Raw genomic sequence first — 19,942 nt, forward strand, 5'->3', positions numbered from 1 at the left:
TTTTCTTTTCATGGCAAGATGAGACTTAATCAAAGGAGGACTGATGGCTCAGGTGGTGGAAACAACGACGGGTAGGCTGAGGCCAGTGGGCCGGCGTCCCGAGGGCAGGGGGCCAGAGTGCCTGCTGCTCGCAGGGACCCGGGCTGGGGTGACTGGATAGGAGCTCGCACACCCCCCAGGGAGACTTGCAGGACCCATGTCTCCTTGCAGTGCCACTCACAGTGACTTCCATTAACCCCTTCACCACCCACACGGAGCCGGGCACCTTCCATGCAACACAGACACAGCAGTGGACAAAACAGAAGGCAGGCAGCACGAAGCGGAGTGTGTCCCTGCCCAGCTCGCGCTCCAGGGAGCAAGGCTGACAGCGCGCAGACAAGCAGATGAATATTTAAGATGCTACGAGGCTCCTGGGGATACGCCCCGAAGAACTGAAAGCAGGAGCGCAGACAGATGCTGGCACACCCGTGTTCACAGCGCACGAGGCACAGCGGCAAGAGGAGCAAACAGCCCTGGTGTCCGAGGACGGGTACACGTGGGAGCTAAAGGGGCCGGTTTGCACAGCGGAATAGGACACAGCCTCAGAAGGGAAAGGGGTGCCAACACGTGCCATGACACGGACGCCCCCCAAGGACATGGTGTTGGGTGATGTGAGCCTGACACAAAAGGACAAACCCTGTGTGACCCCACGCCCATGAGCTTCCTGGGGTCAGCACGTTCTAGGGACAGCGAGTAGGATGGTGGGTGCCAGGGGCTGGGGAGGGATGGGAGTTCGTGTTTCACAGGGATGGAGGATGGAGGGAATCCTGGAGACGGATGGTGGTGACGGCTGGGTGGATGGATGCCACTGAACTGTACACTAAAAATGGTTAAAACATCAAATTTTATGTTATGTGTGTTTTACCACAATATGCAAAGCTATGAGGGGGAATAAAGCCAGGTGTGGGGGGGGTACAGAGTGGTCCTGGGGTGTCCTTCAGACAGGATGGCTGGGGGGGGGCCGTGGGTGGAGGTGACAGCGGGCAGACCTGAGTGAGGCAGGAGTGAGCAGCGTGGCTATTGGGAGGAGCAGCAGGTGCAACGGCTCTGAGGCAGGAGCAGCCTGGAGGCCAGTGGGGGACGCTAGAGGGTACGGGTAGCAGGAGGCCACCTGACACAGAGCCTTGGCCCTTGGTGGCTACAACTACAGGTTGTTGAAGCCCCAGGACAAACCTGAGGGTAGCTAGCCATTACCACCCCCTCCTTGCAGGGATGCAGGAGTGGGGGCTGGGGAGAGGAGAAGGCCTATGTATGCTCTGTGTAAACTCAGAGTCCCAGCCCGAGTCTCTGTGGGCTGCAAGCTGGCAGCGGCTGCAGAAAAGTGTAGACACTCAGGATGGGGATTAATTTGTTGAGCACCTACTACGCGCCAGGCTCGGGTCCTGCACACCATCCCCTCCCCTCGTGGCCCCCCCATCATGGCATATAAATTGTGTCCGCCCAAATCCTTATGCTGCAATCCTAACCCCCTTGTACCTCATAACGGGAAGTTATTTTGAAATAGGATCACTGGAGATGTAGTTATGATGAGGTCACCCTGGAGTCCGCTGGGCCCCAAGTCACCACGACTGGTGACCTTATAAGAAGAGGATATTTGGACACAGAGACACAGAGAGGAGACGCAGAGAGGAGACATGTGAAGACCGAAGCAGAGGCTGGGGTGATGCCTCAACAAGCCAGTGAACCCTGAAGATCTCTAGCAAACCTCCAGAAGCTGGGGGAGAGCCTAGGCAGACCCCCTGGGAGCGCCCAGAAGGATCCATCCCTGCCCACACCTTGATCCTGGACTCTGGCCTCCAGATGGGCAAAGCACACACTTGGGTTGTGGGGAGCTTTGCTCCGGTGGCCCCAGGACACCGTCACACACTCTCCCATGGGATTGTCCCAGGACGGGTTGGGAGGGACACCTAGGACGGGTGTGGTGGGTGCTCACATGGGAGCCAGAGCCTAGACAACCCCTCACCACCACCCCGCCCCTGGTGGAAACCTGTACGCCCTCCCAGCCAGGCTGTACCCCCATCTACAGAGCAGATTTTTGGGGGTCCCTTGACCCCTCCAGTCCTGTCCCGTTTGGTGAAGGCCTCCGCCTCCCAGGGGAAGGTCTGAGAGCGGTGTACACCCTGCAGAGATGTGCCGCCAGAGAACACAGTTCTGGAAAAGGGCACTGGAAAGGGCGTGCCACAGTCCGCAGGAACCGCCCTCTGACCGCCCAGGCTGTCCCGGGGCACATGCTCTGGGCCCAGACAGCTCGTCTTCGCCCTCAGGAGCTCACACTCCCGTCAGGGAGGGCACAGGGATGACAGCTGGGGTCTGACAAGGCCCAGAGTCCTCCTGAGTGGGGGCAGGCAGGGCAGGGAGTCACCCTGGGTAACCTGGAGGCTCAAAACTTCTGAGGGAGGAGACAGGACTGAACTCCAGGCCAAACGCAGGGGCGCGGATGGCGGGGCCCCACGGGTGACCCGGGCCTCACTCTCCCCTGCAGCACCGCCCGTGGGGTGGACCAGGCGGCGAGGTGCTTTCTGGTCCCGAGTGTGAACCAGGGGAGGAGCGGGGAGCGGGAGAGAGTGTCCGATGGAGCTGAGCGCCTTCATCCGGAGGTTATGCAAGCGGGGGAAGAGCCTTTCTATCTCTCCCAGCACCCATCGGAGCCCCACCGGCTGTAAGCTCCTTAATTGTTCTGAGCCTGGGCCTCCTTCCGGCCTCCTTCAGGGCCCTCCTGGGAGGATGAAGGAGATTAAAGCATTTCAAAGTGCTTAGCCAGGATTTGCACTGAGGAAACCCAAGGATCCGCCCTGGAAAACACAGTGGGGGGGGGGGGGAGTGGGGAGTGGCAGGTGTTCTGAGACGGCGCCCTCCGTGGCTCCACTCGGCAGGCGAAGGCCTGCTGAGGCTGATACGGGGCTCCGGAGCTCGGGCAGAGCAGGTGCCCCACATCAGGAGCCAGGGCTCAAGTCCAAGGGCCGGTGGGTTTGTTGAATGAATACAGGGTAGGGGGCTGATCCTCTACCTTGTACCCAGGCCCCCCTCCTGCCACTCTGGCCCCTCACACCCGTGGGTCCTCCTCTTACTACTGTGAGTCTGAATCCTGCAGCACCTGAGAAGGGGCTCCAGGAGGCCCCTCGATCCCGTCCGCTGGGAAGAAGTCTGTCCCCCATGAGACACTTCCCGTCCCATCTCCTTCCATTCATGTGCTCGCCCACCTCTTCTCCCAACATCCCCTCATTAACCCCACTTCTGAACAGTGTCTGGCTGGATTCTAGGGACGGGGAGGAGGCGGTGTGCCGTGCCAGGACGCCCACCAAGCTCTCCCCTCCATGACTGGTCCCCAGGCTCTCCATTAGGCCAAGAGGGTGCTGGGCCAGGGCCTGGCCAGCCGGGGGTCATGGCCATGGAGCATGGTGCCAGAGTCCCAACAGACTGGGAGGGGATTCCAGCTGGCCAACTCTGGCCTCAGGCCCCCAGGCCTGTCTGGGGGGGACTAGAGACAGTGACCTCAGGGGCCAGCCTCCTGCAGGTGTGTGGGAGCAGGACACACTACAGCTGCATCTGTCCCCGTCCAGTACCGGTCTGCTCAGACTCCATGGCTGGGCCGTGCTCCCCACCCGGACCCGGGCTGCCTGGGCAGGACTCCATGGTGGGGGTAGAGGCCAACAGAAGCCACAGCCCTGTTTGCTGGACAAAGGTCGGGGTACAGGGACTCTGGGTGGAGGGGCATGGGGGGCCTGTGGAGGGGGGCAGCCCAGGCACCAGAACCGAACACTGACTTTACGGTGGAACAAAGCCCACCACATGTCACAAGGGAAGTTCCGTAAAAATTCCATTTCTCATGAGACAGCAAAACTCGGAAGCCAGCCACTCCAGCTGGCAGGGTCAGAATGGCTTTTGGAAACTCAGTGGCAGCTGTGATCCTTGGTCTGTCCTCAGGGGTCACATGCCTGATAGCACCAACATTCACAAGGCCAAAGCCATCCCCTCCCGCCCTACGGGGGTCTGCAGAGGGGGACGTGGGCTCAGGGGCTACGAGCTCAGGCGTAAAGGGCAAGTCATGCTGTCGGGTACGGCCACCTGGGACCCCCCACAGGTGATGCCTGCAGGAAAGGGGGGAGCCCCTTCCTCCCATGGGCTCCGGCCGCCCCCCCACCCCGAGTCCCACACTCTGACTTCGCTGCATGGTCTGGGAATCTCGTCACCCAGCACAGGCAGGTCAATCAAACCCCAGCTCGTAAAGAGAAAACTGAGGCTCGAGGTCACACGGCTCCTCAGGGCTCAGTCGGGAGCCAAGCCGGCCCCAGATCCTGTTCTCCGCCTCAGCGCGGCAGGAGTTTCCGGGGCCTCCCTGGCCCCCCGCCCCGAGAAGCGACATTTACGACAGACAGATTAGATTTATGGTCTTGGGTTCTAGCTCTTTGGAAATTGGTAAATGGCCCACGAGGGTAGCTCAGGGCCAACAATAAAACTCCAATAACTGGATAAGTAACGTTCTGGACGAGGAGGACTCCCTGTGGGCCTCCGACGCACCGAATCATGAGTGGGCAAGCATCTCTGCGGTCCACCCTAGGTCAGCCGGGGACTGCTGTTCCCAGATCTGAGGAGTATTTTTAAACACCGAATTTGGCGAGGCTGGAAAGGAGAGGGAGGGCATATGGAGAGAAACAGAGCTGATGAATTATACCCCACCGGGAACAACGGATCTGTTTTCCCGTCAGTCCCGCGGCCAGGGGGCAGGGCCCCGGGGGCCGGACGGGGGCCTGCGAAGATGCCCCGGCCCCGCACTAGCGATCCCGCATCCTCTCTGGGCTTCCACCCCTTCTCTGACCACCTGCACCTTCCCCCAGACGGAGGCCCAGCACCCCCTCCTGCCCCAATCGGGTCAAGGGCAACCATGGCCTGGAGGTTGGGTCCTTGAGCTTGGACTGCACTGTCTGGGGCCAAGTCTGGGCTTCACCTCTGTAACCACACCCCGTGTGGCCTGGGACAAGTCTCCTCAGTCTCCTTGGACCTAGAATGGGGATAAAAATAGTATCTAATTCACAGGATCCTTGTGACCATTGAATAAGGTGACGCGTCAAAGAGCCTGGAACAGAGCTGGCGGGCGGTGGGCGCTTGGAACGGGTCCGCGCTGATGCTCTGCAGGCTGCCTCTGCCCCAGCCTCGCCCACCCATCCAGGTCCTCGTGGGCCCAGGGCCAGCTTGCTGAGGCGCCTGTGTGACCGGCCCCACTTTCTCAGGAGTCCCGGCAGCTCTGGGTTCAAGTCTCCACCCGTCCTGAGGCCCTGTGTGGTCTGGCCCCGCTCCCACCCCTTACTCTCTCCGCTCCTCAAGGGTCAGCCCTCTCTCCTCTGGGCCTTGGCACATTCTGTTCCCACACACCTGGGACACCCTTTCCCTATCCTGTAGCTGGGCAGCTTCAACCCAGATTTCAAGGCTCAGCTGGGGTGTCCATCTCTCAGGAAGCTTTTCTCCCCCTGACTCTCTCACTCCCCTGAAACTCTGGGCCGGCCTCTGCCCCCAGGTCGTCCGGGCTGCGTGGGACTCACCTGCCGCCAGTGTGGGCGGGAGCACGGCAGGACACTAAGCCTCGAGGGCAGACCAGGGGCGGGCACTGAGTGGCAGACTTTCAAACCTGGCCACGCACACCCTGAATTTCCTGGCATTGAGAAAAAAGACAGACACGTGACTAGCGCCATGCCTGTCACCCCCAACATGTTCCACCTTGCCTCTCCCCTACAGGGGTGCACGAGGGGCGGGAGAGGGGGAAGGCGCAGCTCCGTGACCAGCCCCACGGCAGCAGAGCGAGGACAGGTCCTGCCCCAGCCTCCTGCGTGCCTGGTGGCAGAGAGCATAACACAGGAGTCGGGACTTTGGCTCAGGCTGGCCCTTCTGTGGGTCCGGCTTTCCCCAACTCCTATGTCCAAATCAGACCAATCTGCAAGGCCCAGCTCCAAGGCCACCTGGTCGCCCTCCCCACCCCACTGTCCAGGGAGTGGTGCTTCTTCCGGAGGTCACTCAGTGACTCTCTAGTGGGGCTATCCTGGGGGCCAAACCCAGTGCAGGGCAGGGCGGGGGGTGTTCAGACACAAGCAAGAGGGACGCAGACCGGCCACCACCATGGGCCTCCGGTCTGGGGTAGAGTCACGAAGCTACTGATTCCATGATGATTTAGTCACGAAGCCTGGACGTTCTTCTTCCCACTGCTAGGAGTAGTACGAGCACTGGGAATTAGTAATGACACGGGCGGGCCCTCGGCGGGCAGCAGGTGCCCAAGAGACAGGTGTTGGCACGGATGGGAGGGGGCAGCTAACAGCTGTTGGGGACCCTCCCCGGGCCCCGGCGCTTCCCTCAGGAGCTCCCCGGCTGCTCACCACCCCTGAGGCTGTTTTCTGTCCTCCCCAGGATGCAGGTGGGTGGGGAGTGGGGGGCAGAGCCGGGATTCAAAGTTCCCAGGCTCCCCCTCCCCCTGAACCCGGTGTTCTCGAACTTTTGTTTTCAGGACAACGCCCACTTCAAGGTTACGAAATCTCACTCCGAAATGTGAAGTCTGGGAGTAAACACGGGGAGGCGAGATGCCTGTGAGAACCAAGATCAAAGTGGGTCCTCCTGACCCTGCAGGACTCGAGGGAGGGAGCCTGGAGCGAGGGAAGAGCGATGTGTTCCCTCCCCAGGCCGGCCAGGGGCCAACAGCGCAGGCGCGGAGGACAGACATGGGCCAGAGACCCACACGTGCGCCAGCCCCCCCTGCACCAGCCCCCTCACGCACGCTTCCCACTGAACCTCTGCGCTGGCCCCCAGGTTCCCTATGGTTCCCACCTCCATGCAGACCTAAGAGCCCAGGAGGCAGCCCGGCCCCCTCCAGCTTCCTCCACTTCCTCTTCCTTGCATCTGTTAAGCCCCATGAGGTCCCCCTGCACGGCTGCTGTACCCCCAACCCATCCTCACCTCAAAGTCAGCTGGCTTTCAAATTGTAAGCCCCATCACCCCAGGGTCCCGGCTCCTCCCTGGCCTGGGGGGTCCCCCTACAGCCACACGGGCCATCTCCATCCCTGTGCTGTGCCCCAGCCCGCTGTCCCTTCCCTGTACCTGGCAGTTCCAGACCATTTCCTCAGGGCCTGGGGCCCCCAAGAGGCCTCCCCTGACCCCTCCTGCTGTGCTCACAGCCTGTCCCTCTTGCCTTCAAACGCATATGGCGGTTCTAGTTACACACTCAGCGCGGTGGCTCTGGGCACATCCTTCTCTTCAGCTGGACTGTAAGATGGAGGAGGGCTGGGACCCAGGACCGGTGACATAATTTGCAAGGCCCAGCACAAAATGGAAAAATGCAGGAGTTTGTTTAAAAATGATTAGGCATTTCTAGACAGCGACAGCAGAGCATTCAGCCAAGCTTGGGGCTCTCCTGAGTGCCAGGCTCTGTGTGACTTCGCGGGTCACATGCCCGAGAAGCTGGCCCTGCGGAGACCGCATGGTGGCTGCTGGTCACCGTAAGCAGCATGGGGCCTGGCACATAGTGGAAAATTCTTAAACACTTGATGCATTGGTGAATGACTGCAGGCATCATGAGCTCCATTTTTCAGATAAATAAACCCATAACTTAGAGCAACTAAGTGGTTTGCCTCGACCCGCAGGGTGTCAGGGCCGTGACCAGAACTCAGGTCTGTCTGACCACAAACAGGTTCATGGTGGGTTGGGGGGATGACAGCACCTAGCCCAGGATCCGCGCTCTGCCACTCATTAGCTGGGAATTCCAGGCAACTTACTCCCCTGGGCTCAGGTTCCTCATCTGTAAGGTTCTTCATCTTTGTACCCCTTGCTGGGGTACAAAGAGACAGAAAGAACCAGAAGGGCTGGCAGAGCCCCCAGCACACAGACCAAGGACTCCACAAATGGCTCCTATCTGGTGTTGCCCACGCTGTTTCCAAAGCCAATGGTTTAGGTACCGGAGAGTTTCCTGGGTGCCCATTAGCAAATGAAAGTGTGTTTGAACACTGTGCCTACAGGTGACTTCCTCTTCCTGCTGTGTCTGTGCTGTACTTGGCCCTAATATCCTTCCACCCTGCCTGTGGGCTAACTGCTTCCCTGCCTGGTGTAAGCTTCTGGGGCAGAGGGAGACCTCTGTGCCTCTTATCGGCCCTGCCTTGCTATGCATACAGTAGTGCTGAATAGATGTTTGCTGCCCAGAGAGTAGAAACTCCATCCACACTCACCGGCCTGGATGCCAGGTCTGCCTTACTGCGAGGAGCAAGCTTTCAGAGGAAGCCAGGTAGATCTAGGCAGAGGCCTTAGTGCGACATGCTCACTCCTCCCACAGAGAACGGGCTGACTTCTACTGTCACTGACAGTGACCGTGGGCCTCAGCCTCACTGTGGAGCCACTTGCCATAGCTGAGAAGCACCAAACCCCAGCTCTGCGGCCAGGAAACCCAGGTGGGACAGCACAGAGTCTTCGATCTACGCTCCCTGCCCCGCCGACCTCCAGTCACGAATCAGGCAGACCACAGTAACACCCGCTCACTGGGGCCCCTGCAGGGCCAAAGGGATCTCTGCAAACTGTAGTGTAGGGTTGTTGGAAAGAGTCATAACGGGGACAGAGGGCAGGTTACCACTAACAGAAACCACTGCTGCCCCTCCCCCCTCCCGAGAACACGCTGCAGTCTCTCCTTAGAGAGCTCTCTCCCCCTCTCTGACCCCCTCCACCCGGCCCAGCTGGGCTTGGGGTTCAAGTTCTAACTCGGCTTGCTCCCCTGAGCCCCTTCCTTGACCTTCGCCTGGGCCCGTTCTGCACATACCGAGTCCTTCCTGTATGTCCCGTTCTCGAATACTGGAGGTGGGCCACTGCCGCTCTCCCCATGTCTCAGGTGAGGAGACTGAGGCCCAGGGAAGGGCGCATGGCTGGCCGTCCCCATCCCGGAGGTTCTGCCCTCCCTCTTGGGGCCACGCTGTGTCACAGGCCAAGTGGCTCCCTCGAATCCACTTCGGTTTCCTCCCCAGGGAAGGGGAGGGCTCAGCTGAAGCCATCGAGGGACACTCCGCGACCGACATCGCTCTGCCTCGTCTGTTCCCCTGAATTATTTGGCGGCGCCATGGAGATAAAACAACCCTTGGAAATCCCAGCGGCAATTTTTCCCCCCACTGGAGCAACACAAAAATATCCCATGAAGAATGAATCACTGAAAGTGTGAGGGCAGGGAGAGGAAAGACAGGCCCACAGGACGCCTGCCGGAGGGTGGCCTCGATTTCTTTCCCGACGCCCAGGCCTTGAGTCCAGCCTCCCTCGGGGTGGGGGGCCCTGGGCCCAGGAACCCTCCTCCTTGGGGAGAACAGAAGCCAGAGCCACGCCTCAGTTTCCCATCTGCAAATGGGGATCTCACACCCACCTTGAAGGGGTGCTGGGAGGGACCAAGGAGGCATGTGTGAATGTATTCATTCCTTCATTCATACATTCATTCATTCCCTACAAGGGGTCAGCTGGGCACTGGGCTGGGGACAGCAGACGGCACAGCAGGCAGAACAGACCCGTCCCAACCCTCACGAAGCCAATCAAATGCTTACACAGGGGCCAGCTATGATCCTATGGTGGGACCCTACATCTGTCCACTAGGTCGTCTGTCTGGCCAGCTAGGTGTGCCCATAGGCCACCTGGGGAGCTGGGTGGGGAGGGGGCATGTTGAAAGGATTTAGAGGTGGGCCCTAAAAGAGGCCGGCTCCCTCACCCTCCCCTCTATCCCTGGAATCCTGCCTGCCCTGAGCTGGGCCAGACATAAACCCCCTTCCTCATCCTCTGAAGAACCCGGCGCTCCATTTGTCCCCAACTTCAGACTGGCCTGGGTTTCCCTTATCCAGCCACGGCCCAGGGGGACAGGGACCCCCAGGGTGACTGTGCAGTCAAGGGGGAAAGGGGGCCGTGGGGCCCAGGAGAAGGGCCGACCCAGCCTGGTGGAGTATTTATTTAATCCTTGGGATTAGGAGGGGTGGAGATTACCTGCGATATACAAGTAAGGAAATAGGCACTTTCTCATCTCCTCAAATTCCACACTCATCCTGGGCCACCAGCTCATCGGTGGCCGAGCTGGGACTCCATGAGGACCCCAGGGTCTCACAGTAGCTTCTTGGGTCGGGGGAGGGGTGTTCAAGGAGCAAGAATTATAAATGGGGAAGAGAAAGTGTGGCTGCTTCAGTGTGACAAACACACACGGGCTCGGGGCCCGGCTCGGCTTCAGCTCTGTGACCCTGGACGAGCCCCTGCACCTCTCTGAGTCTGGGCCACCTCGAGTTTTTAAGCTACAATTCAAAGCGAACCTCCCATGTGTCAGATCTTGAGAACCCATCGCGTAGAAACACGTAGCTCTATCATTACGTTACTTTTCATGATTACCCGATGTTGCAGTTCCTATATTTGCCTTTTCAAGGGCTGGTTCACAGCACAGACTGGCTGGCCTAGCGGGGGTACGATCCCTCCACAAGTTCGGGGGGTCCAGGAGAAGCTCACTTCACTTCATCCTCTTAGGCACGGTGGGTGTCCAGCCACTGCATGGTAAGTGCCTCCAACACCCCTTCCGGGCTCAGGGGTTTGGGCCCCCAGGCACTGGGTGCGAGAATGTTCCCAGCAGCACGGTTTAGAAGAGCCAAACCCTGGAGGCGACCCAGATGGAAAGATGGGAAATGCACTGTGGTATGCCCAAACACTAGAACACTCCACTGCTACCAAGGGAAACACAGCCGCACCAGACGTCTCGGGGCATTTTAGCCACACAGGACCAAGGGAGAGATTCAGGTCCCCTTCAGATCAAACACAACATGGTCCGCTTGCTGAGACTAGAAGGAGCAGGAGAAACACGCGCTCTTGTAGGAGGCGTATGGCCATGACCTGGGCACGGAGGGGAGCCAACATGATGCCTGGGTCCTGCGGGGAGGAGGTGAGGGAGGGCAATAGGGGCCGATGTTCTAGCCCTCGCGTTGGGTGGTGTGCTCGAGAAGCTCTATCATGTTATTAATAGACAAGCCGGTAAGGAAGGCGGCTTTGACAGGACCGTGGTGGGAGAACATCAGGAGAGGGACTAACCTCATTCCCTCACTGGGAGTCCAGGCTGGGTAATATACAAAATGCTTGAAAATATGGACAAAATTAAAGATAATTCCCCGCCCCCACTTCGACTGTTAAAGTCCCAGTCCCCAGACTCTGGGGGTTGAGGAGGGACCTAGTGGGGGGGTCTCAGGGAGCTGGCTCCCTGAGCTGGTCCCGAGTTCTCTGGAGACGCTGCCTGTGCTCAGCTATGCCTCCTGGCCTCCTGGCCCCGTGCTGGGATCGCCCAGCTCCAGTAAGGATCTGTCCCCACGTGGATCCCTGGCCTCGCCGTGACAACCCCATCCCTTCGAGTGCTTCCCGGTCATCAACTCTCCGGGCCATAGGCTTCCTCGCCTATAAACGAGGGACATGAACCGTCCTCCCGAGTAGCCCTGCCATGTGCCTGACCGGGTGGACCCACGTGACTTAACCCAGGCCCAGAAGCCCAGGGCTGCCTCCCACCTGCCCAGGCAGCTCACCTGCCTCTGGAAGGTGAGGTTTCTTCCTCTGCATGTCGTGGGTGCCTCGCCTCTCCCCTCTCTGGGTTTTGGGAAGATTAGGGAGCAAGCTGGTCATTCACAGTGATGCCAAGGAACCCGGAGATGGCAGGACAGGTGGTCACTGCCAACGGGGGAAAATGACGCCAAACGGATGTTGGTAACTGAACGCACCGCCAACCGCCAGCCGCCCTGCGATGTTGGCGGAGGACAGACCGAAAAGCCCCCACTGGGTGCCAGGTGCGCGCGGCTGTGCTCTCCATACCCTGACCTTGCACGATCACGCTTCCTAACCCAAGGAGGCTGACAGCGCTCTGTGTCCGGCTCAGGTGTTGCTGTTACTAACGGCAAAGCCCCAGTGTAGAACCCAGATTCGAAAGAGACCAAGCTAAGTACCCAGGGTGTGTGCACTCTGGGGAGAGGCACCTGCATCAAGGGTACAGTATGCGGTAGCAAAGAGCCAGCGCTTATCAGTTCAGGACCTTGGAGAGTCAAGGGACCTCTCTGACCCTCAGTTTCTTCTTCTAATGGGGGTGGAGTTCAGGGTAGGACAAGATATGTACAGACCATTGGAGAGGTCGTTGGACCAGGGTGCCTGGAGTGTGGCCCTGCACTCGGGAGCTGACTAGAAATGCAGGATCTCAGAATCTGTGTCTTCATCCCGGCTTTTCCTGACAGATGCTCGAGTATGAGAACCACTGGCCTAGTCAGAGGTCAGGAGACGTTTTCTAGAAAGGGCCAGACGTACATGTCATTGGCTTTTGAGCCACTGGGCCTTGTGGGAACAACTTAACTCTGCCATCGTAGCAAGAAAGTGGCCACATGTGATACTAAGCACATGGGTGAGGCTGTGTCCCAGTAGAACTTTATTAACAGAAAAAGGGCACCCCAGCTTGTGAACCCCTGCATTAGAGCCTTGATACCCACAGTGCAGTCCACAGACAGCATCTAGGGCATCTCCTCGGAGCTGGCTAGAGACATGGGCTCTCGGGCTGCCCCCCTCCGAACCCTGAGGATTCAGGGACTGCGCCTACTAACCAGTCCTGGTGCCTGCTAACTGGTCCCAGCACCTACGAACAGGTCCCACCATCTGCTAACCAGTCCCAGTGCCTGCTAATTAGTACCTGCTAACGCATCCCACCACCTGCTAACCAGTGCCTGCTGATGAGTCCCAGTGCCCGCTAACCAGTGCCTAACCAGTCCCAGTGCCCGCTAACCAGTGCCTGCTAACCAGTCCCAGTGCCTGCTAACCAGTGCCTGCTAATTAGTACCTGCTAACGCGTCCCACCACCTGCTAACCAGTGCCTGCTGATGAGTCCCAGTGCCCGCTAACCAGTGCCTAACCAGTCCCAGTGCCCGCTAACCAGGCCTGCTAACCAGTCCCCAGTGCCTGCTAACCAGTGCCTGCTAATTAGTACCTGTTAACGCGTCCCACACCTGCTAACCAGTGCCTGCTGATGAGTCCCAGTGCCACTAACCAGTGCCTGCTAACCAGTCCCAGTGCCCGCTAACCAGTGCCTGCTAACCAGTCCCAGTGCCTGCTAACCAGTGCCTGCTAATCAGTACCTGCTAACGAGTCCCACCACCTGCTAACCAGTGCCTGCTGATGGGTCCCAGCGCCCGCTAACCAGTGCCTAACCAGTCCCAGTGCCCGCTAACCAGTGCCTGCTAACCAGTCCCAGTGCCTGCTAACCAGTGCCTGCTAATTAGTACCTGCTAACGCGTCCCACCACCTGCTAACAGTGCCTGCTGATGAGTCCCAGTGCCCGCTAACCAGTGCCTAACCAGTCCCAGTGCCCGCTAACCAGTGCCTGCTAACCAGTCCCAGTGCCTGCTAACCAGTGCCTGCTAATTAGTACCTGTTAACGCGTCCCACCACCTGCTAACCAGTGCCTGCTGATGAGTCCCAGTGCCCACTAACCAGTGCCTGCTAACCAGTCCCAGTGCCCGCTAACCAGTGCCTGCTAACCAGTCCCAGTGCCTGCTAACCAGTGCCTGCTAATCAGTACCTGCTAACGAGTCCCACCACCTGCTAACCAGTGCCTGCTGATGGGTCCCAGCGCCCGCTAACCAGTGCCCGCTAACCAGTCCCAGCGCCCGCTAACCAGTGCCTGCTAACCAGTACCTGCTAATGAGTCCCACCACCTGCTAACCAGTGCCCGCTAACCAGTCCCAGCACCTGCTAACCAACGCCTGCTGACGGGTCCCGGCGCCTGCAAGTTTGAGAAGCCCCAGCTGGGGTGCACACCAGGGAGCGGGCAGCAGGGCCCTGCGGGTTCCCTCTGGGTCTGACGCACAGGGGCCGGGAGGGGCGAGAGGTGGGGCTGCCAAGTGAAGGTTTAACAAACCTCGGCACCAACGTGGCTAATTGACAGCAGCTGCTGTCGCAACCAGAGACTTGTCAGCTGTGATTAAGCGAAGTTGCCTTTAGGCCAACCAACTTCAAAATTATGCAAATAGGGCCATAAAGGAGACCACGGGGATGGTGCGGATGAGCTGGCTCTCCCACCCCCCACCCCCGGACCTAGCACTCTTAACCCCCCTCTGCTGGCCTGCGGGGGGGGCCATGTCCACCTGGAGCACCCCTGAACCCGCTCCACTTCTGGGGGTTAATGAGCCTCCCGCCCACACTCCCCATAATTGGCACGAAAGCTGCTGAGCGGGAGGCGAGCCAGGGGCGGCCAGAAGCCAAGCCAGGCCCCACCGCCCCTCTCAAAAGCATCTGCCATCCACGGTAGCCGGCTCGGTTCTCTATCCCACTCCGAACCCCAACGAGCCAGGCCTGGTCTCCCTGGGACCCTCCCACCCAAGAGGGCTTCCTGGCGGCAATGGCCGGCAGCCAGGGGGCACAGGACGCTTTCAAAGGTGGCAGGAAGTGGCTCCCGGCCACCTTCCCGAGTGCTGACGAGCCCTCACTCAGCCCTGAGGCCCAGACTTGAACAGACAGCAGCCCCCTCTGGCTCACCCCACTCCTGGGGCCGCTGGGACCCCAACCTAATCTCCCCGGCCGACCGCAGCCTGTGGTCCCCACCCTGGGCTTTGCTGCCCCCTGTGCCAGCCGCTCCCATGACGAATCTCCGGAGGAAAAAACGGGGAGGGGGCGGCCGCGGGATCGGTGTGAGAAGTGGAGGGCACGGGGTTTCTGGGACAGAGGGAAGACCCCCACGTTACACACACTCCCCGCGTCCCCATCCCGTCAAGAGAACGGCAGTTTGACGTGGTCGTAGGAGATCTGGAGGGAAGCCAGCTCTCGGGCCTGAGGTCACCATGGGCAGCCGCTGGCAGGCGTCTGGGGGGATCCGGGCTGATTTCTCAGGCCTCCTTCCCAGCCCAGTCGGCACCAGCCAGCACTTCCTCCCTGAACTGGAGAGCCGTTCTCTTCGCACTCGGGAAACCAAGGAATCGCTAAGAAGCCCGTCTGCCTGCGTCCACGGAGCGGAGCCCTCGGACCATCCCCCAGGTGGGCTCTGGGAGGGAGCGGGGAGCAGGGCAGAGCACAGGCCCCGGCTGGAGGGGGAAGGCCCGGCCATCAGGACCTACACCCCTGCCAGCCGGGAGTCCATCCCGGTCCACCCTGGTGATGGGGCAGAGCCTGGCCCTGGGAGGGCGGGCCTTCCTCACTCGGGGTCCGTGGGCTGAAGAAGCCGTCCCGGCCCACCACAGCAGGCTTCCTGCTTTTCAAAACGGAACATGGCTCAGGATCGGGAGAAAACTGCTCAATTTTTTAGAGCACAGGTAGACATCTAGGGTGAACAGTATTATGGAGGTCTAATCAGTGTGCTGCTACGGGGAATGTGGGCCCCCAAATTTCTGGGGAATGGAGAGGTAACATCAAAAAGCATTTATGAAAGAGCTCGGTCAGCAAGAAGCTGGTCAGACTGGGGTGCGGAGGGTGGGAGTCCACCAGGAGGTGGGCTCCGGGCCGAGCCTGGCAGGGGGGGTCGCAGAGAGGACAGGGGCGCAGGCTGGCCTGGGGGAGGGGCCACGGTGGTCCTGTGGCCCCAGACATGTGACCCAGCCTGTCTGGGCCTCCCTCTTGCCTATGAGTGGGGTCCTGACCGAGCCTCATGGGGGGGACCTGCGGGATGACATGAGGTGGCATACGGGAGTCCAGGACCGAGCCGGGGGGTCAGCGGGTGGTCAGGAAACAGGGTTTCCCTTCTTGGCCTCTCCTTCGCTGGGCTCAGGGTTTGCTTCCGGCTGCTCCATGTTCTTTAAAGTGAGCTGCACGTGACCTGAGACGTGGTCCGGGGGAGATCATTAGCTCAGATGTGGACACGGAGGAACGGAGGACCAGAGAGGCTGTTCATTCTGCAGGGATGGGGTGTCACATAGGTCCTATGAAGCCGACCTGGGACCGGCATCTAGATTTCCAGATTCTCGGCACGGGGCTCCCTCTTCAAGTACCACACTGGGCCCAGCTGGCACAGTCCACACATCCCCAGCATGGCTCGGGGGATGCTGAGACATTTAGGGGTGCACAGCGCTCTCCACACTGTGGCATACCCCTCCTCTCTGCCACTGCCGTCAGCCGGGGTGCAGGGCAGGGGGCACAGACCTTGGACCACAGCCTACAGGCTCCAGGCTATAGAGGAAGAACCCCCACAAAAGTTAGCCTGTAGAGAAGACCTGGCCTTCTGTACAGTGGAAACAGGAGAAAGAGACTATTTCTTGAGCACCCACTATGTGTCCGGCCCCGGGATGGGCATCTGACAAACATTGTCTCCTTTAATTCTCGAAAAAGGGGGCTGCTGCTGCCTGTGTGCAGATAAGAAAAGTAACGGGGCCAAGGTCACAGAGCAGCTGAGCTCAGGCACTTGACCCCAAGCTGACCTCATTTCCAAGTCAAGGTCCTTTCTGGGCCTTCAGCTCTTGGCCTTAGGCAATTGGGGAGGAAGTGGTGGTGATGGGGGTGCTGCTACTCTCCCGAAATGAAACCACTGGGAATTTCCCCCTCTCCCGAGGCCTGGGGGAAAGCAGAAGAGAGACCATTTTTGGAATAAGCTGGTCCCATTTCCCACCGGCGCTGGAGGCCTGGCCCTCCGCCTACACGCAGGACTTCCCAATAGACCTGGGCTCTGATTGAACTCCTCCAACCACAGCCCCCAGGGGCCCGTCCTCCTGGGGGACAGTCTTTCGGGGAAGCTGGGGAGGAGGACTCCGCACTCCCACCCCTCCCCTCTACACTAGTCTGGCCTCACACTGAACAGGCTTATTTTAAAACAATCAGCATTTGGCTCAAGCTGTGAAAACAAAGCCTACATTTGGTTGTGTCAGGAAGAGAGGGACAGGCCATGCCTGGGAGAGAAGAGGTGGTTGGTGCCAGTTCCCCCTGAGTATTTCAGACCTAGCTCCCAGCCTCATGGACGGAGGGCGGGATGGGGGACATCCAGGTACGAGGGTGACAGATCTAGTTCTAATGCCATCACCGCCGCTAACCAATATGGGACGGTGAGCAGGTCACTTCATTCGAAACCTCGGTTTTCTTCTTGCTTGCCTCCTTCCCATCCATCATTCAGCCAGGAAACGTTCACTGAGCCCCTGCTGGGTACACTCCTGACTCGCAGCCCTGAGGACGCAGGAGTGTGAACGAGACAGAACCTGCCCTTGCCATGCAGAGACTCAGGTCTGGAGCTGGGAGTGGGGCTTTCCATCCCTCTCCAGCTGGTGTCTGCACAGGAGGGACCTAGCTCAGGGGGCCCTTCTTGGCTGAGCCCATGCCGGAGGCCCCTGCGGACTGTTGGCTCCCAGTGGAGGCTGGATCTATGTCTGATGTCCCTTGGAGACCCTGGGTGCCCAGCTCTGCCCTGGGCACAGAGGTGGGGAGTGGGAGAGTGGGGGACCAGGCAGTGATAGAGGGGCAGCACAGAGCTAAGAGGCCCCGGCCAGGGCCTTGGACAGTCCACAAATAAACTGCTCATCCCTCTTCCCAACTGAGAGAGAGAGAAAATAGCTTTCACACTATATTTTCTGATTTTTTTCCCACTTCACTGCTTCTAAATCGATCCAGAACAGGACTGTCCAATTGTTTGAATTTCAGGAGGAAAGCAGGAAGACGGATGGGGCCGGAGTCCAGAGGGTGATCATGTCTGGACCCACCGGAAATATCCTGTCCCTGGAAGAGAAGGCTTTGCTTCCCAGGTAGGACTGAATTCAGGGGTGGGGGCGGTGCTCTGCGGCAGTGGGACCCCCAGGGAGCCTGGCACCTGGGTGGAGCCGGAGGCTGCCACATGCCTCCACGTCTCCTCTCCCTTCAGGAAAGTCCGCTGGGTGCTTCACACGAGCAACTGGGAAGGGCTGTCACTATCCCCGCTGACCACGGCGGCGGAACAAACACTCCCTAACTTGCCAGCATCCTTGGAGGTCAGGCCACTGCCGAATGCCAGAGTCTCACCTTGCCCAGCCTCCAGCAACACCACGGGACAGCCACGGCCAAGTGCTGAACATGTGCCGACTCCTTTTCCTGGGCTCTGCCTGCCTTGTTCCTTTTCCCGTGATGTCCCTCCGCCCCTGGCTCGTTGACCTCCTCATCTCATACTCTACCTCCTGGGGTGCTACCTCCCCTGGGGAAGGCCTCCTTGCTGCTCCGACCCTTTCTCCAGGCAGAATTGCTCCTCCAACCCCCGTCATCACCCACACTTGCTCAGTCCCTTACATGGGACCCAGACCCATAGGATCCAGACGTCCTGCAGACCACAAGCCCTGAGGGTAACTTCTGGAGTGAATAAGCATGTCACAGGGACCCGAGCGGATGGCTTACACACTCCTGACCCCCGGCCCCTTTGGAGGAGGCAACAGGTGGCAGCGGAATCCAAGGGTCAAATATTAAAGACCCCACTGCCCTTGACTTCCGGTCCCATATGAGGCCGGGGCAGCTCCAGAGCAACCCTAACGCCCACCCCATTCCTTCCCCAGGGTCTCGCTACGCTGCGTCCCCCTCCCCAGAGAGAAGGAGCTCCACGATGGTGACAGACCAGTGGAAGCGTGAGAAGGGCTTGCTTCTGGAGCATTCTGCCTGCCCCTCAGGTACATAGGACCCCGGGGGTCCTGCTGGGGAACCCCAGTTTACAGAGGAGGATACTGAGACAGAGAGGAGGTGGCTTGACAAGGCCACAGTGAGGGGCGGGCTCAGGGCTCTGGTGCCCCCATGCCAATGCCTCTCTGGGCCATGAAGCGTATCTGGCCTCCCACCGTGGAGAGTCGAAGCTGCCAGATCCAAATCCTTAGCAGCCGTGTGGTCACAGGGAGGTCACGACATGGGAGCAGTGGTCACCTGTCCTTGCACACGGCATGGTCCCAGGATTCATGTTTACGAAGTGCCCGGGATGGGGGCTCTGTGGCGACTCAGAGGTCTCCCTAGCAGGTCAGGGCGTCCAAGGGCCTGGGAGCCAACGCTCCCGCGCTGGGGGCTGGCAGGCTGAATTCTATCGTGGCTTGGCAGTGCCTTCGTTTCTTGCTCCTCCCCTGACCCCACGCTTTGGGCCCCTCTGGCAGAAATCAGACGGCTCGCAGGCCGCTGTTCCGTAGTCTGTGCGGGCAACGCGCCACCCCTGTTCCAAGCCTCCCGTGCAACCTGTCCCCCACCGTATGGAGCCCAAACACCTCCCCCGACTTCCAGCGCAGCTTCACAGATTACAAACTACGCTCAGACACCTTATCTGTGCGCGTCACCATCCCCCAAAGGCAGGCGGCGCCTGGCCCGTACCATGGAGGAGGGAACGGAGGTTCGGAGCGGCACTGGGACTTCCCCGTGCGAAAGGGGAGGAAGCCATGGCATGAACCAGCTCTGTCCAGCTCAGAACCACACTGGCAGGGACACCGGTGGCCTGGGCCCCCGGACTCGGGCCACCATGCCTGGTCCCGTGGAACGGGGACAACAGACGTCCGCACAGGGAAGAGAGACGGCTATGCAGCCCATCCCACCTCATTGCTCATGGACCTCAGAAGGAATCCCCTCCCCTGCTGCCCCGGTCCTGGCCTTGTGACGTTCCCTGACAGCTGTCCGTCCTTCCTTCTTCCGTCCATCGCCTCACTCGCTCATTCATCCATCTGCCCATCCGTCCGCCCACCTGCCCATCTGCCCATCCTGCCCAGGCACCCTGGGCCAGGCTCCAGCCACAGAGCTAAAGCAGGAACGAAGTGGTGTCCACCCTTTGAGCACAGAGAGAAGCCCACCACCTCCGGGCCTCCTGGGTGCTTCTGCTAGTAACCGGACCCCTGGCGGTAAGGACTGTAACGTATACCGAGCATTGAACTACACGTCAGGCTCTGCACCAAGCACGGTCCTTGGACTGACTCATTTAATTCCTCAAAGAACCTTGTGAGGTGGGTGCTATCCCCATTTTTAGATG

The 19,942-nt window shown here is 59.7% G+C and overlaps 1 protein-coding gene across 4 annotated transcripts in view; it reads right to left on the reverse strand.

The window, feature by feature from the left end:
- The window catches only part of SHISAL1 (shisa like 1), a 74,085-nt gene that overhangs the window by 46,680 nt on the left and 7,463 nt on the right, over positions 1–19,942 (reverse strand). Inside the window, exon 1 of one of the 4 annotated variants that reach the window (XM_047742612.1) lies at positions 10,012–10,371. The exons of 1 other annotated variant lie outside the window; for it this stretch is intronic. In XM_047742612.1, coding sequence (XP_047598568.1) covers positions 10,012–10,357 — 346 coding nt within the window. In that variant the 5' untranslated portion in view covers positions 10,358–10,371. Of the gene's footprint in view, positions 1–220; positions 1,021–10,011; positions 10,381–19,942 lie in introns of those variants that run through there. 2 more of the 4 variants (XM_047742614.1, XM_047742613.1) reach the window with 2 other exon arrangements.

The sequence above is a fragment of the Lutra lutra genome, chromosome 8 (assembly GCF_902655055.1).
Source record: "Lutra lutra chromosome 8, mLutLut1.2, whole genome shotgun sequence".
Taxonomy (NCBI): Eukaryota; Metazoa; Chordata; class Mammalia; order Carnivora; family Mustelidae; genus Lutra; species Lutra lutra.